This window comes from Pocillopora damicornis, chromosome 8 (genome assembly GCF_964200805.1).
Source record: "Pocillopora damicornis chromosome 8, jaPocDami1.2, whole genome shotgun sequence".
Classification (NCBI taxonomy): Eukaryota; Metazoa; Cnidaria; class Anthozoa; order Scleractinia; family Pocilloporidae; genus Pocillopora; species Pocillopora damicornis.
Genome location: NC_142677.1, coordinates 2,012,501 through 2,030,012, shown reverse-complemented (window position 1 = coordinate 2,030,012; position 17,512 = coordinate 2,012,501). Strand labels below are relative to the sequence as shown.

Below are 17,512 nucleotides of genomic sequence, written 5' to 3'. Positions count from 1 at the left end.
CTCACTCTAAGCATTTTATCTCTTCACGCTCCCTCTCCGACGTCTCCTCGCACCGGGACGAAACAACGTATTTCTCGTAGACAAGTATGAGGGAATTTACTGTTTTGACCGGAGAAGGACTGTGGGCTCATTCCTCAGGGGCAGTGGCTGGGTGTTTAATCTATACGTTATTGTTTGAATTTTTCCTGCTGTTTTTAACCACTCGAATGCCTCGATCACGAATTATGAACACTCGAGAACCATAGAGTAATTGTCATCTTTTTTTTTGTGTGTAACGAGCGTAGGATGTAGAAAATCTGCAAGTACCCCACGAAAAAGCGCACCCTGGGGTCCAATGCTGGCATATGGCAATAATGGTTTTCGGTCTGCTTTTGGTAATCATCGTGGAGAAGACATTTTTTTGGTTATTTCTCTATCAATCAGAGGTGAACTATGCCATTTGCATTTGCAGTTACCACAATTTACCCAGTTTTTTATTCATATTTTTGCCGATCTCATTCACAGACTCCAATGGAACTGATCAGGCTACGCCAAGGTTGTTTGTGACAATTCCTTTCACTATGGTAGTCACGTGACGATTATGAACATTCAGGCGATAAGTCACGCGATAAGTCCGACGATTTCTTTGTGTTCGCATTCTTTTAGTATCTAGATCAATATTTTGTTGAGTGGGGGAAGATGGCGGGCCTTACACGTACTCAGATTTTGTTGACTGTTGGAATGCTGATCGCAGGTTCACTTAACACTGTCACTCTTAAAGCACAAAACAACTGTTCGTAAGTTTCACTAAAGTTGTTGTGTGAGAAGATTTAAAGGCTGATATTGGGCAATCAGGAAACATTTTATAGAACTGTATTTTGTGTGTGTGTTTAATTGCACATTCTTGCTGGGATGTTGCGATATTGACTTCGTATGTTCAGTTACGTTGTTGACGCCTCGCTTCAGCGTTGGTTGTGTGCTAGTGAATTCAGTTGTGGCACTATTGAAACTGAAAGAATCATACGTGACTCTGATATGAATTTTCTACACATTGTTGAGTTTTGTTTTTAACACGGAAAAGCTTGACAGATTGGATTGTGATATCATCTTACTTTTATTGATAAGGAGGGATCTTGAAGCCATCTTTTAAAAGGACACTTCTTGCACTTTGTACTCGTTTGTTATCTGCAGTAGATTGGGTTATCATGTCAAGTTTAAGGTCTTCCAAATCCCTTGTTCATGTACAGTTCTTAAACTTTTGCAAACTCAGAGAAAGTCTACTTTTGCAGATTGTTTTAAAAATTTTTCAACAAAACTGTTATTGAATTTGGCTTTTGCATGATATCATGAGTTATCAAATCCCATGTTGCATGTTTCATCTTCCTGAGCCTTCCACCTCAGCAGATAACTCAGACCTCAGCATGATAATTCATAAAATCATGCTCAGCCTCATCCAATAATTTCTTAATATATTTATATCTCCTAGAAACAAGTCATTGCATTTTATCTAATTGATTTTGATTTGCTGATTGATATATTGCATACTTCGACAAATGTTTCCAAAACTAAATGAGAAATAAATTGTTACTCTCATTCTGTTCCATTTTGTTTAGAGCTAGGGGACTGAAAGATATGAATGGTAAAGAAGAACACCAATTTGAACATCCATGGATTCAAACTGCTCTAATGTTTCTTGGTAAGTTAAGATGTATGTAACCTTTGATAAATGTGTTTTTCATTTCCAGTTAAACCTGTATTTAAATATATTAATTAGCTGAGAAGAAAGATTAGGTCTGAAAGCAATTTTCCACAGTTGTCATGAACATGTGCACCTGTACGTATCTTACAGTAGTGTGAAAAATAGTATGTGATCATGCACCCATGTGGCTCAACGCTTTCCCCTACTGTTCACAGTTGGGTGCGAGATTGCTTGAACTTGTAATAATAATGTGTGTTATCAATGCATATAATGTAACATTTAAGGCATAGTTTGTACTTTTTCAACTCAATAGGGGAGATGATTTGTTTAATTGGTTTGTTTATTCATCGGAGGAAGGAAAGACTAAAATACAAACAGGTTTGCATCTCTCTAAACACATCTGTACATATAATACTACATTTTTATGTCTTATATGGAGTAACTGAACAGTGGCACATGCAGCCACATGGAATCTTTTTGTGTACTTGATTCATCATTTATACATATTAATTTATCCTTCAGTTGATCATCAGTACAGTGGACCAATCAAAATGAGATTAATACTAGATCAGCTGAAATATCATACATGTAGATTGATCAAATTAACAATTGGTTCATACGTCAGCGTGCATTCATCTAGATATGAAGCACGCAGGAAGTTTAGAGAGCACAAAAGATGAGTAAGAATTGCTCAAGGCATAGCTGAGAGCAACTCTAGCTTCTTGAGCTTCAACCTGATGGAATTTTTTTTTTTCTCGAGGGATTTGTTTGCTGACGTCATGAGTGTGCCCAATAGGAATATGAAGCACACTCACTCAATTGAATTTGATTAGACAAATTTACTGGCTATGTTATAAATGTGCTTGATTCAGAATGCAATTTTTCTTATAATATATTTTTATAAATATATGCACTTTCTTCATTTATTATTTTATTTGATATTATTTTATTTACCTTGACTATTTTTCAATTAGAGATTGTTACATGATGGAATACATGGAAGATCTTACAAAGAAGCTACACAAACCAGAAAAAGTCTTCAAAGGAGGTTTGCAGAGTGATTATTTAGCAGTTTTAGTAAGAATTAATGTTTTAAGGAATAAACATACCTTTGTTAGACTGGGTTGGAGTCAACACATTTGCCAGCCAGTCATGAAGTTTTTAGTGAGGGATGGGGGTGGGGAGATGATGGGTCCCTCAGCCAGAGGTGATATGGACCTGAATTACTATTACTATGATGTTCTGTTTTAAGGTAGGTGTCCTGTTAAGTGTGGTGAGTACTCAATATGGCATGCAGTACAGTTATAAGGATCATTTTTCATACTCGTGATTTGGAAAATGTTCTTAGCATCTCCCAAATCTCTCAAGCACAAATCCAGTTTTCCACTGAGGATGACATTACTTTGAGCTGAATTAAATTTTATAGCTTGACAAAACCATTTTACTCATTTTCTCAAAAAAATACCAAAACAATTTATGGTTGACAGTGATGTTAAACATACTGTATATGTCTAATACTTGGAGTTTATTCCTCTTGCAGGGTGTTTCAGTGGATCTTTGCCTTTCCTGCTTTATGTGACCTGTGTGGAACCACTTTAGCAAGTGAGAATGTGTATATTTTACCTTTGTTTTCAGAGAATACCTATATTAATCCCTCTGAGGTATTTTGGATACCTAGAGCAAACTTCCAGAAGGATATTTATAACCATGCAGAGTGCCTTTTGTGTACTTTTGAAATGGGTGAAATACTGATAAGTTTCTCCAATCTGAAGCTCCTAGGTCTCTAACCAATTTATGTATAATGTTACTATCTCAGTAAATCTTGCCATTAACCTTTTTGTTGAGCACAGAGAGTTTTTCTTTCATGGAGGTTAATGAAATCAAAGACACCTTCTGAGCTACTGGGAGACAGATACTAACTACTGTAAGAGTAATTTTTCTCTTTTTCATTTTACCCTAGCAATTGGTCTGCTTTATGTTAAAGCATCAGTATGGCAAATGCTGAGAGGTTCAATTATAATATTTACTGGTTTGCTTTCTGTAAGTATTTAATAATGTATAATCTTATTTTATGTCCAAATGTTTTCGGAGGCATACAGCAGCAGATGCTCGTTGAATTTAGGTAATATTCCAAGTTGACTCTGTTGAGAGATACGTGTGTTTTTCATTAAAGGTATATCTGTCTTAGTAAATTAGCGGAAACTGCAGTGGTGTTGGAGGTATAAAATGATGTTTCATCTCTATACCAAGTTATTCAGTTGCTCACACACTGCATCATTTTTTCAGTCATTTTTAATGCACTTATGAAAGGACTCTTGCATGTGAAAGAATTATTTAGAAGGGAAAAATCGTTATATATGTGGAATTTTTGCTTCTTCGTAAATAATAGAAAATCTTTTTGAAGAGAAAGTTGTGGCCAATTCACTGGATAGGAATGATTGTAACTGTGGTAGGTGGAATCCTTTAAATTCATTCAAATCATGCAAGTTTCTAATTGTAAATTATTAAAGAAGGTACATAAAGTACATGGACGCATGGAGAGACGATTATCAGCTTTGAATCCAACTTTCGTAATGCTAGTTACCGTAATTTCCGTCCATTTACCCGCGCGGCAGATTACCCGCATCGGCCAATTTTTGCATTAACGAGGAAAAAATTTCAACAGATACGCACTGGCAGACAACCCGCATCCAAAAACAAAAGAAAATCATAGTCCCACACAAAGTTCCTTCATTGTTTTTGTTGACGTAATATCCGTTAACGTGCAATAAATTTCCACTCTTTCTGTCGTCGCTGTTTCATTGAGAATGATACTGCTTGTGAAAATCTGCTCTAAAAAATCGATATCTCGAGATCTACTAAGCCGGAGAAATTGCTTAAAACGGGAAAATACTTATTAACTCAAGGCAGTGCTAGCCAAGTAAATTTCACTGGTGCGTCAAATATTTTGTCGCGCTATAAATTATGCGGCGCCACGAAATGAACATGTCGGCACATTTTCCGAGTGCATTGCTCTTAAGCCAGCTTTTTCACAATTAAATTCTTTTATTTCAAGTTCACTTCCTGTGTAATTGAGATTTGTTTTTTGAACTTAACAAAGAAACAAGCTGTAAAATTTACAAGGTAAGAAAGTAAGTACACTTAAGATAAAAGCTTTCTTATCGAGTTTTGTAGTTAGGTTTTCGTTCTGCATCTGCTTTCATTGAGAGCATTAAAGTCCCTTATAATAATGAGCAATCAGCTCGAAACAAATGAAATATCACATAGGTTCTTTGAAGAGTATCTTTTAGTGGATCTTGTCATCTCTGTTTTTTTTCCTGCTTATATTTTTAAAACTATAACTGAAGCTTTGAAATTATCGTATTACCCACACCTTCCTGTAACCCGCATACCTGCGGGTAGTCGGCCGGAAATTACGGTAGATGAAAAGCCCCAGCCCTCCCGCCCCGGACTCCATGAAAACTCGAAAAGTCATTCCATGCATTAGAAGTGAGAAGCGAGCAGCGCGAGTCACATAATGACTAAGAGAATGTGGTAAGCCACCCAGCTTTAAAAAATTTGGTCTTGACGTTGCGACCGTCTGCACGTACTTAAACTCAAGGAACTATGTTCAGCGGGGTATTTAACGAACGGAGTAATCCAGAATTAATTGATTTTGAAAAAAAGAAGGAAAAGAAGAAATGAAAAGAGAAAATTTAATGACAACGAGAGGTTTCCAGTCCACCATCGAAATAAATGTGAAAACCATATGGTTGGTGAGCCTAGATTTTACCATTAAAAGGGCGTGTGTGTATGCATAATTGATGTATCCTTTCTCATTTGTTTCTCTATTTTAGGGAACCATTTGTTTTAGTGGAAAAGGATAAATTCCACATGTAATATTTGGCCGCAGAACAGCGCTAAAAAACTTTGAGGAACCTCACTAGTAAAGAGGCGTAGCCAAACTTAGCCGTTTGCCAGTTGCCTAGTGCTAACTAGAATGTTTCACAGGATTTCTTTTACCCTCGTCAGGTTGGCTTAGTTCTTGTTGGACTGTCAAGTGTTCTCAGAGATAAAGAGGCATCCCATCCTAAAGCTGGTTTAGGTAACTTGTTATAGAATTGCTATACTGTTATTACTTCTGATGCTGATTCAGTATCATTTCTATTATCTTCTTCTGTTATACGTTTATTTTTCAAGGTTTAAATGATAAAAAAACCTCGAATAAAAGTTCTATCGGATAACAATGCCCCAATTGTTATCTTACTCTGAAATATTCGGCTACAATTAAGTATTATGACTCTGATGTCTAATGCTTCCATTTAAAATTTATTGCGCTCACAAATTATTTTGCTTATCCTGATTTTACAGGTATTGCTTTTATTCTTATGGGTCAGTGCGTCAGTGCCACACAGTATATTGTAGAAGAACGGTTCCTCAAGGAGAAGAACTTTCACCCTCTACAGGTTGTTTTCGGTCATTTCTTTCTTTTTATTGAAGTAAGAGCGAATTTTCAGTGGGTGATGTGCCCTCTTTTGCTGTGTTTTGGTCGAATTTCTGTAGTATTCGATATATCCTTTAGGAGAGAGAGAAGTTGTAATTTACCTTGGTATTTTGACGATTTCAGTGGACGATTCAATGTAAACATATTTTGGAGTAAAAAACTCTGTAAAGCATCAATTAAATCAACTATCTCTCGTTTTTTTTGTTTCAAGTCGGTCCCTTCCCTTACCAGTATTGATTTAATCTCTTCACATATAAAAACACAAATCGCCAAGTGTGTATGAAAGAACTACTTATACTAGTTAGTTTGCCTTCGAACGACGTAAGCTTTTGAACATCTACTTCTGAGGTTGAAATTCTTTTCCGGTACTTTCATTTGCGGATAACCATAATGGAGAGGCTGATTTTATGCTGTTTGTCTCATAATTCATACAGGTTGTTGGAATGGAAGGCTTTTTTGGATTCACAGTCATGGCTGCTGTAAGTGCCGTATGCAGCTCAGTTAGGAAGGCTATTGAAAAATGTTTAGCAACAACCTAAAACAAGAAAAGAGTTGCAAATCAAGGCATTTTTTCATTTAGTGGGTTGGTTTTTTTCACGGAATGGTGCTGCAGTTATTCCACTTGATGGTCTTTTAGTGGAACAATCGTCATGCAAATTGTTGGTTAATTACTATATGGCATTATCAATTATTTCAATTTACATGCACGTATGACACGGTGACTTTATTGCTTAGAGTTAACTTAAAATGTGAAGTTGCTGTTGTTGTTGTCGTTGTTCTGGGATAAAAAAAGCACCAAGAAGTGTGAATCGAGGAATATCTGATGAATGTAACCCCAGACCAAAGAGAGTTTCGGAGTTGTGCTCCGCTTTGGAGGAGAGCCTTGGTATCTTTCTAATTGTTCCAAGAAAAACGTGATAAAAAAATCTTTCTCACTGATTAAATTAATAAAGGTATAAAAAAAATAAGCGATAAACATTCTCGCCCTAGAGTCATTTCAATCAAATTGTTTTATTTTAAAAGATATCAAAGGGGCTGATGCTTTTAATGCCAAATCTCTCAAAGGTTCTTTCCTGATGTCTCGACTGAAATCAATTTAGTTGTTTAAAAATTTTTGTTTATTAATTTAACAGGTGGTCCTTCCTGTGCTGTACTTTATTCCAGGAAGCCAACCTCACCACAGCTACGAAAACAGCCTTGATGCTCTGCTGATGATAAAAAATGATACGACTCTTGCGACACTTATAGGTCAGAAAAATTTCATATGTCCTTTGGCTTCGTCAGCTTTATTAAAGTAATTTTCAATGAAATGTCAAAATTAGAGCAGGCTTTCCTTTATAACGGGCTGTGATTTTCAGGGTACAGAAAAAAATTTGCTACCCATTGAACGAGGAAAAAAATTGAAAACAGTCATTATTTGGTCACTTGTGCTTTCCGCGTTCAGATGGTTCACCTACTTTCGCTTTGCTTTCGCATAATTGAAACATTTTGTTTATATTTTGTTTATATTTCTTGGTTGATTTGTTGATTAGATATTTATCTACTGACTTATTTCGCTGCTTGTTTCTAGTGTTTTATACTCTTTCTATCGCATTTTACAATTTCTTTGGATTGACCCTTACGAAGTCTCTAACAGGTAAGACTGGTGTTTCATGAAACCAACTTCAATCATAGAGCATCTCCGGCTAACGTTGCTTTGGACATAAATGGATTTATGTACTTAATTTAGTTTTACAAAGAATCTAAGACAGTTTTTACAAATCCCTTTGGATTGACCCTTACGAAGTCTCTAACAGGTAAGACTGGTATTTCATGAAACCAACTTCAATCATAGAGCATCTTCGGCTAACGTTGCTGGATATAAATGGATTTATGTACTTAATTTAGTTTTACAAAGAATCTAAGACAATTTTTAAAAATCCCTTTTGTCAAATTTACAAGACTACAATAAACAAATGGACCCGAATTCCCATTTTATCATTTCCGCGCCAATTTCATTCATGTGCTTCACTACCCTAGTTAGCTCAAGTAAATGCCCGTTCGTTTCGTTTTTATGTCGTATTGCAAATGCACACAAAACATTCCACCTCATAGTGTTCATGTGACTTAAAGGTCTGGAAACTACACCAACTGTATTTCCTTTTCAGCGGTCCACAGAACATTGATAGACGCCTGCAGAACAATTGTGGTGTGGGCTGTAGAACTGTTCATACACTATGCCCTTCATGAGGTATTCCTTCATCGTGATTCCATTAAGTGTCATGACCTAGTTTCAATGATGGTAGTTTTTGCATGGAGACATATTTCAGCTCTTGAACAAAAGCGTCACTTGCTGCTTCATGACACCCCTTCCTTCATGACACACCCAATGGATGTCACATGATTTCATTCGTTAAAAGTGAGAGTTAGAGCAAGATAGCAGAGCCAAATAAACGTTTGCGCATAGCGGGAGCTTCACAGGTTCCATGCATAGCAACGTTATATGAAAATGGCGGACTCTGGAATCATCGTTTTCATTGGATTACTCATTCAAACAACGTCTTTGATTTACGCTTGCTCGAATGCAGTTTGTTGTTGGAGGTTTCTTGAAAATTTTCCTCGCCGCATGTCCCCGTTTTTCCGAGTTTATCTCAGAACTTATTGTGTTGGTTTAATTCTTTATATGCCATTTGTTCAATGTTGGACAGTCGTAAAATCAAGTCAACCTTACCTTACCTGCTGTAGCTCCTACTTGAATCGGTTGTCGGTTGTCACTTGTCCTGAACGGTCAACGGGTAGATAATTTCTTTTTCTTCTGTAGCTCGCTCTGTATATTATCTTGGTGTCTTCATCGTTCTTTGTGGCGGTGCGGTGGCCTCATGGTTAGTGCGCTCAACTCCGGATTCCGAGTGGTCCGGGCTCGAGCCCTGGCCGGGGTCATTGTGTACAAATGGGTACCAGCAAATATGCTGGGGGTAACCCTGTGATGGACTAGCATCCCATCCAGGGGGGAGAAGCAATACTCCTAGCCGCTTCATGCTAAGGAAACCAGAGCTAAGCGCCGGCCCCATAGGCCATCTGGGCCTGTATAAAGGCTTTTTTACTTACTTCATCGTTCTTATGTACTCAATTAACTTCATCCTATTATTATATTATCTCCCCAGGATTTTGGTGAAACGTGGGATAGAAAGTACAGCATATTTCAAGGTAAAACTTGTTGTCTTAAAAGCTAACCCAAGGCAAAACTGCTGACACTTCACAGTGTCCTCGTGTGGTGCAGTCTGCATTATACCCTTGATTCAAAAACCACCTTTACCACAAGCTCTTATGTACTCGAAAAAATTCTAAGTCCGAACAATAAGGTGGATTTCACGAACCGTAGAAAGCTCGGTACCATCTATTGAGACAATTGCGGTCCGTGCGACCAGCTCATTCTGCACTGGTAGACAAATCTTTTTAGTCCAAACCGATCGCTACTAAATTTCCCACAAATCTTATTTCACCCACAAACCGTTTCAGTCTATCCTTTAGGGAACAACTGCCAAGTTTACAGTCTGCAATAACTGCAGCAACCAAACCTTAAATTTTAATAAACCATTTAAGAGCGGGTATATAGGAAACCTCCATCATATAAATTAGTTTTAAAACTACTCAATTTGTTTTTTAGGACACTCCTTTCTGGTGGAATTAATATGACCAATTTGGTTTAACTTGGAAATATTTTATTTTTTGCAGTTGATGGATTTCTTTTCCTGATGCTTGGCACAGCTTTGTATAACGAGCTATTAATTATTCCTCCATTGATGCCCAAGCCTGATGCATCTCAACAGGCAAGATAATCACACAGTATATATAATTCCAAATTCTAATTCTGATTCTTCCGTCAGTTTTTGCACGTTTGCTTTTGTCCTAGATTATCGAAGTGCTCCCCAATTTCAAATGGTAGCGATATTTAGCTTTGGAATCGCTTTTTATCAAGCGCTCCTGATCATACCCACGATTGACAATGACCCAGAAAATAGAAGTATATGGTTTTTAGAACCAGTGACCAGACTATGAGAATCTTTCTATTTTATAGCAACTTGTTGTAGCTTTAAGTATCTTGTATGACCTCTGTCAATACATAAAACCAACTCCTATCTACACAGGATCAAGCTTCAAATGAGATAGAAAATGGCGATGTAGACTTACCGGAGAATGAGCCATTTCTGAGAGGAATTGACAAAGCAGGACCTTACACTGGTGTTATGTGAACTGAGACCGATTCTATCCACATAATTACCCTTTGTTTCATAAACACGTGGTTCCAATTGGAATGTTTTGTTTCCCTCATTGAGAAATACGAATTTTGTGCAAGCCTGGCATTGTTAGTTGAAGAGAGTATTGCCTTGAATTATCTACAACAAAGCCTCATGCATGCTGGGGCCGAAGATGCACCTGCCCTTAATGAAGATTTAACGTACGCGCTATTTTGCTAGGCTATTTTGTTCACGTCTCTACCAGAGCCGAACATAGCATTTCATTGTGGATGAAAACTAAGGTTAATCGCTCATCTTATTTTTTATAATAGAATTGTTAGATGTCCGGCGTGTCTTTTAGAATGCCAGTCAACTTGATCGTAATCAGCAGTAAATTATACACCCAAAAGTGTTGTATATGATGTTGCCTTGAGTTTAAATGAAAAGCTATTTTTTAAACTGTCGCAGATTATGTTTTTAACAAATGATTTATTTTTCGACAAGTAAATTATGTAGTGTATGTACAGATCGCAACTCTTATATGTTCTCTCAGTTCAACGTAAACACGCTTCCAACAATAAGTCTTTACATCAGTTTGACTGTCCATTGAAAGGGACAGTTAGTCCAAAGGACAGTTAACAAAATCATCTCACCATCTACAACAAGATGATAAAAATTATGATAAAAGTAATGACTTTGTATCATTTACTACAACGCCAAAAGGCTCATGCGGAATGAAGTTTAAGATAACTATATGTACAAAATACTTGTTGATATATCACAGCTGTGCATTTACTAGGGTGAAATGTCTAAAGAAATTTTGCCGTGTAAAGGAAAGCGCTGCATTTTATGTTTACCTTTATGATCGAGTTGATTATCTGTGGAAGTTCGGATGGGTATCAATTCATATTTCAGTGGATATGATTTGATATTTGCGTCGGTTTTTCTTGATAAGTCATCATGAGGTAAAATGAAATTTTTTTCTGTACAAGTGCTTGCGTTAAGAAGACTTTGTGACTTGTTTTTCTGTCTCTTGGAATTCAAACTCAACGTTGGCAGCTAGGATATTTCTCTTTCGAGCACCGCTTTGCGGAGCTTTCAATTCATCGATCTTTGACATTTGCTTTGTTTTGGGGGCATCGTAAGATACTGTATCTCCAACAGAGTTAAAATTTATTGCTGGAGTCAGAGATGGAAAAACCTTGCGGGACAAACGATGGAGTCTACGCCTTACTTTCCGCTTAAAATGCGCATGTCGAAATGCGTAGAGAAATGGATCTAACAGGGAATTAATGTTTAGACAAGTAACTGGAAGCCATTGACCGATAGAAATTTTAAAAATGGTGCTTTTGAAAGAGTCGCCATTGAATTCAAAAGGGTTGCTCTCCAGCTTGGCAAAGATTGAGAACACGAGGATGAGAATAATAGGGATAGCAAAGAATATAAAGTTTGTGAAAACCAACAAAGCGATTTTTCTTGCAAGAGATATCTCTCGCTTCACCCCAACCTGATTGCTACTCCTTTTCACAAACCTAAAAACCTTGAAATATAAGGGAAGGTTCGCTAAGTAAAGCAAAACAATGCATGCTAGAGAAGAAAGAAGAATCAGTGATGATCCTGACTGGAATTGTTCATCATAACTCAAAGGAGTGCAGGCTCGCTTTATGTTGTAATGAAGACCCCCAACACCAAATATGGGCAAGACAGCGAAAGTGATGGCAGTAACCCAAGCAAATAGCAATGAGATGTGCGCACCTTTCGCTGTCATGCGCTTGGAAGGGTTGACACAGTACACGACAGCAAGATACCTCTCGAGTGTGAGAAGCAGTGAGATGGACACAGAAATCAGCTGTCCCGAGATAAAGATGGGACCAGTGGAGGGCTGCAGCTCTTTTCCTGCCCACATAACCTCTTCTAGAATACTGTCGATGTTCGAGATGTTTACATGGGCCACCCATATTGCATATATCCCAATAAGCAGGTCGATAATTCCTGTATGGCCTATGAGAATAAAGGACGCTGTCTTTCGTAAGTTGCGGGACGAGAGAATAACAAAGATGACAACACAATTGAAAAGGATTGTAAAGGGGCTAAAAATGTACTCCAAATAAAACAAGTGCTGAGGAAGGGATGTCCGTTTTTTAAAGTATGGCATAACAACGTGACGGAATTCGCATTCCGACTGCTTCACGCACATGCACTCGGGCGAAAATCGGTGTCTTACAAATCTCGTAGGATCCTTCTTCCCAAATTCAAGAAACTCCATTTCATCAAACTCTCGAAGGCATTCCTCAGCCTTCTGCTTTCGTTGCGCCTCGTTGACGAGATTTCTTGGGTTAACGACAGTGCAGTTTGGGCAGAATTTACACCAAGTTACCCCCCTGAGTTCTTTGAGTTTAGGAAGAGCCAGAATATTTTCATCTGGGACCCAGTCGATTGTTCCAGTGATATCCAGGTATTCAAGATCGCGGGTACTATTTGACTGGTTACCAGACCAACTCATTATATTATTCAGACTGAGATTTCTGGGGAAGAAAATTATGGGAAAAATAAACTTTTTTTCCTCACTGAAAAACCTATGTATTTAATTCGATTACCAAGCACTGTTTGATAAAGGAGCCTTCGTTCCAATCCTGAAGAAAAATCGTCCCCTCTCGGGAGGTACGGAATTTGGACTCGGGGACGCGACTGAAATCGAATCTACTACGATATTTTTCCCACCCGATATTTTCAGTATTTCTGCATCACAGGCAGCCGTTCTAAATCAAGGTTTCGCGTCAACCTGTGTTTTTTTCTCGATGCTTCTATTATATCATTTAGCGATCTGTACCCATTTGCTCTGACAAAGGGCTAACGCTTAAAACGTCAGCTTTGAAACTCTTTACGGTGACCAATTTTCATTATCAACTCAGTTGAAAAAGCCAGTTTATTTGGTTATACTCCCCCTATCGACACAGCACCACAGGTTCATAAGAAACTTGCCCCTCCATTCTTTTGTACCTAAGTAAGTTCCAATTATAATAAATAGTTTGACTAGGAAATGAGTGCTCCCTGGTTAATTCCTGTTCACACCCAGACATGCCAGTCTATGAAAAGGCTAGATATATTTAGGAAACAAGTGCGTGTGCAAAATTTTCTGGCTTAAGAACTATCGATTTTTCTCTGACGTTCACGTTTTAGAAGTGTCTCAGCACAGGCAACCCAGTGACATTTAAACCATTTAAACATCTTTTATACTTACAAATATTTCAGGCGGTTGAGGCCGGCAAAGGATTTGCTGTCAACCTCCCCAATGAAGTTTCGTTGAATCGAGCTGAAAAACGAGTAGGAATCGAGAGTTTGAAGCACAAATAATGGTGAGAATTTTTTTTTCCAAATGGATCTCTTTATGATCCCTTTGGTAGCCAACTAACACCCATTGCACAACAGACCCATGATAATGGGACACAAACACTTACAGAAACTCCAGGAAGAGGAAATCAGCCAACAGACCTTCTTGAGTCAGATTATGTATCTTGTTTCCGTCTAAGACCCTGGTGAAGAACACAACATAAAAAGATTAATAGATAAGGTTAACCCGCGCTTTACGCGCCTCTTTTTTTCAACTTACTCACTGGAACAAAGTACAATTAATTCCCATGGACCAAAACCTATGACAGCCGGGACTAAACTCGAGTTCCACTTTGCTTCACATTGATTCACTATATTTGTACCCTCTATGAGAATAAAATCCAGTTAATCTGAAGTTTACATTTCCTCCGCGCGGTCATTTCCATAGATTTATGATTACCTTGTGTTGCTTTGTTGGTAGTGTTGCTGTTTACCGAAAGATGAATTGTATTGTTCCTTTTGATAAACTGTTTGTTCGTAATGAGCGTCCACATACATTACAGAGTAAAAAACACATGTTGGTAAAAGTTTCAATACGAAATTTTAGGACTATAACGTTTCTTGTTATCAGACTTAATTTTCTTTGAAATTATTTTCATTTTCAGTTGGTTTTTTTTTTTTTTTTTTTTATTTCAACGCTCTTCATCACCCTTTCCCTGGCTCTCTTCCAGTATTGACGCTGAAGCCCTTGGTATGACATTTAATCTAGGTCTTTTAAAAGTACATAACTCTGGGAGAGTGGTTTGGAGTGGCAGCCAAATTAAATATGGTGTGGGGTTAATTTTTCAATATTGCTTTTTATTGAACTAGTTCTTTATGATGCATTTTTGCCTTTTTTTAAATTTAATTTTGAATAACAAAATTTACATTAGTACTTACAAGTTTGTGATATTGCGATATTTACGAATGACGAAAACTGGCACTTGAGACAAACCGTTGTCGGACAAGTCTCTGCAAATGTAAAAGACAAAAGACGAAGTGTAGTTATTCGTCTAAAACAAAAGGAGTGAGTGAATATTATCCCAGAACCTATATGGTACAAGACGTAAATTTTGAGGGGAATTTTGAACGCTTTTGCAAACGGTTCACTGTTTATGAGTTTTGGACTTTACAATGTTCCCCTAGACAATCCATTGCTAGTTTTCCTCTTTAATAGGTCGTAATTTCTCTGGATGAAAAAGCACTTGCGTTGGGATAAACTTGTTTTCACTACAGGGAATTCAACTTACCTGCGTTCATTTTCATTTCATGATTCAATTTTTTATCGATCAACAGGAATGTATTGAAAAAATTTAAACGTTATAATGCAGCTACCGAAAAAAAAAAGACACAAATTGTTTGTCAGAGAAAAAATTAATTCAAAGTAGGAACAGGTAATTTTTTTTGAGATATAATAACACAAGGGAATAGCTGATTTGAAATCTGGCTCTATTTTTCGTCACTTGAAACTAACAGTCTAAAAAAAGAAACGTTAAGATTGAATCTTTCCTGTTTTGCACCCACATTATAACCTATCGATAAATATCTTTAGATAACTCTTCCTGTCCACCTTCCGCAAATAAAGACGCATTTTTTATCCTCCTATTCTCTTTTTGTTTCCTTCACATAATACCAGTGACGGTAAAAAAGCAAACAAAACATTAAAATCGTAGAAAACGCTTTGAGATTTCCTCTCTTGTGAGGTCTACTATTTTATGCCACTGTCGCTCTGACATAACTTGGGTGAATAGGTTTGATAAATACTTCCTTCCGTCTTCCGCTGATAAATAATAACTTTTCTGGCTTTTCTTTGAATTTTATTTTATTACTATTTCCTTGAGATATCTGCAATAACAATAGTTGCTTTGCATTCAGGGAGAGTTATTGAAAATCAGCAGGACTGTTTTCGCCACAGAAAAACAAAAAAGACATTTTCTGATGCCCTCACTTCTCCATCTCTATCGTGCAAAACTAAGAAAAACAAACGAATTTCGATAAAATTGTGCACTTTGCAGTGAATTCTAAATCCCGCTATTGCCTCCAAATAATCACCTTCAAACGTCAAGACAGCGTCATCGCACAATTCTTTATTGAGATTATAATTTTTTCCCCAAAGAGCACCTGTAGTTCAGTGGATATGCGACTGACTTTGCAGAAAATTCTCGATAAGGCTGTTAACTAATTGCAAAAGCCTTCTTCTTTACACAATGCCTCCGGTTAGTACTTCATAGATATATGAATAGATATATTTGATCTTTTAAAATTTCAGGCGAAGCTAAAAAAAAATATTTTCTTGGTAATGGCAATAAAGATGAACCTCAATAAGAGTGGAAAGTACAACAGCTCAGTACAAAATAACTTTAAAAGAAACCTTTTGCTATAATACAGTGGAGATCTACTCACAAAGAATCCACATCTGGTGGTAGAAGAAGACTATTCTCACTTAGATTTTTTCCGGCGAAGTTGCATTTGGCCAAAACCTTTCCGGACACTTTTTCTCGCGAACAGCGACAATCGTTTGCACATGACAGGTAGCTGTAAAAGGTATCGTCGTCAGTGGTGTCCAAACGTGTGGGGAATAGCGATACCAAAAGAGCACACGACAGAAATCGCACGGCCATGACGAAAATCCGTTTGAGTGTCTGTTCACTTTAAGAGATAGATATCCTCTGCAATTACACCAATGTTATTTGAAAAACTTTGAATTTGCATTTAGTTTATAAACATGTGTTTGCGAAATTAATTGTCATCCTTGTAATTAAAAGTCAAACAAACGAAAGACAGTGTTGGCCGATAAAATTTTAGCTAACGGAGGCTCAATTTGTGCTGAGTTTAGCCACTCAATTTTCCCTGACAGATCTTGACCCATTTGGTGAGCACTATTCGAGGCTATCAGAGTATTCTGTTTAAGGTCCGTAATTTATATAGACATGCCTGAATCACTGATGAGGCCAAGAGCTTTTGATTTTTTGTAGTTTCCACAGACGTGGAAATAGGAATTGTCCTCTGTAAATGTCACTTCTTGACATGTAGTCCAAAATATACGTTCGACTGATGGTATACTGTGTTGCCGTTTGAGAATTGAGCGTGGGATTTAAGTGTTAATTACAAGCTATTCAAACAGCTTTGCACCTGCTAGCAGCTGCAGGAGAAAAAAACATATCCTCGCTCGTAAGCCATCATCTTTGCCATCGATTGGTTCAATAATATTAAGGAAGACTTTAGGATAAGAGTTGTAACCTGATCACAACATTGTTACATAGTGATATTAAGAGGTTACTACATAGCTCATTTATTTGGATTTGTGATGTGCACCTCGCCATTAACAAGGAAGACTTAGAGATTTTCTTTGAAAGAGTCACTAGTACGTTGATGACAAAATTGTCACCATAATGTTATTATTTAATATTACTGGGTGATCGTCGTAATTTTCTTAATCTGAGGTTGGGGAAGAATTTTTTGTTATCAGAATTGGTAGGAGTATTTTCAAAGTAATTTTTTGTAATTTTTAAATCTATTCTATTCCCAACCCTTTTGTTAGTATACAACACATCTTTATCATCTATTTATTCCCAGCAAAGCAGCTATGAAAATAAATAGTACCACACGCTTATTTTCTTCCAGCGAAACAGAGCATTGCTTCTCTTAAATCTCTGTGTCTAGAATGTTTCTTTCCTTTTCTGCGCTTGTTATTTTATTTGCTGCTTAGAGATTTGGTAGAGATATCAACTGGCACCTTCAGGATTTGCACCTATTCATTAAGAA

General features: G+C 37.2%; 3 protein-coding genes across 5 annotated transcripts in view; 1 reads left to right on the top strand and 2 right to left on the bottom strand.

Moving 5' to 3' along the window:
- The first annotated feature begins 341 nt into the window (after positions 1-341).
- Positions 342-10,837, top strand: LOC113678197 (solute carrier family 35 member F6). Of its 2 annotated transcripts, XM_089180449.1 has the most exons (17): positions 342-425; positions 505-776; positions 1,593-1,675; positions 1,992-2,056; positions 2,653-2,726; positions 3,219-3,280; positions 3,639-3,718; positions 4,068-4,127; positions 5,690-5,762; positions 6,029-6,123; positions 6,596-6,640; positions 7,295-7,409; positions 7,732-7,797; positions 8,309-8,391; positions 9,305-9,347; positions 9,876-9,970; positions 10,289-10,837. In XM_089180449.1, exons 2-17 carry the CDS (start codon positions 679-681, stop codon positions 10,391-10,393), a joined length of 1,242 nt encoding a protein of 413 aa, XP_089036575.1. In that variant the 5' UTR covers positions 342-425; positions 505-678; the 3' UTR covers positions 10,394-10,837. The 2 variants fall into 2 exon arrangements, with proteins under 2 accessions (XP_089036575.1, XP_089036576.1); XM_089180450.1 differs by lacking the exon at positions 342-425 and having other exon boundaries at positions 591-733.
- A 10-nt stretch (positions 10,838-10,847) lies between these two features.
- Positions 10,848-16,495, bottom strand: LOC113678196 (uncharacterized). The gene is made up of 5 exons (XM_027195071.2): positions 16,151-16,495; positions 14,648-14,719; positions 13,837-13,911; positions 13,620-13,691; positions 10,848-12,903 (listed from the first exon to the last, which is right to left on the bottom strand). Exons 1-5 carry the CDS (start codon positions 16,366-16,368, stop codon positions 11,379-11,381), a joined length of 1,962 nt encoding a protein of 653 aa, XP_027050872.2. The 5' UTR covers positions 16,369-16,495; the 3' UTR covers positions 10,848-11,378.
- A 515-nt stretch (positions 16,496-17,010) lies between these two features.
- LOC113678215 (uncharacterized) overlaps positions 17,011-17,512 on the bottom strand; it is a 6,377-nt gene continuing 5,875 nt past the window's right edge. For both annotated transcript variants that reach the window (XM_089180459.1, XM_089180458.1), the window contains one exon: positions 17,011-17,512. This exon is cut by the window's right edge and continues 863 nt beyond it. The gene's annotated coding sequence lies outside the window, so the exon portion shown is untranslated.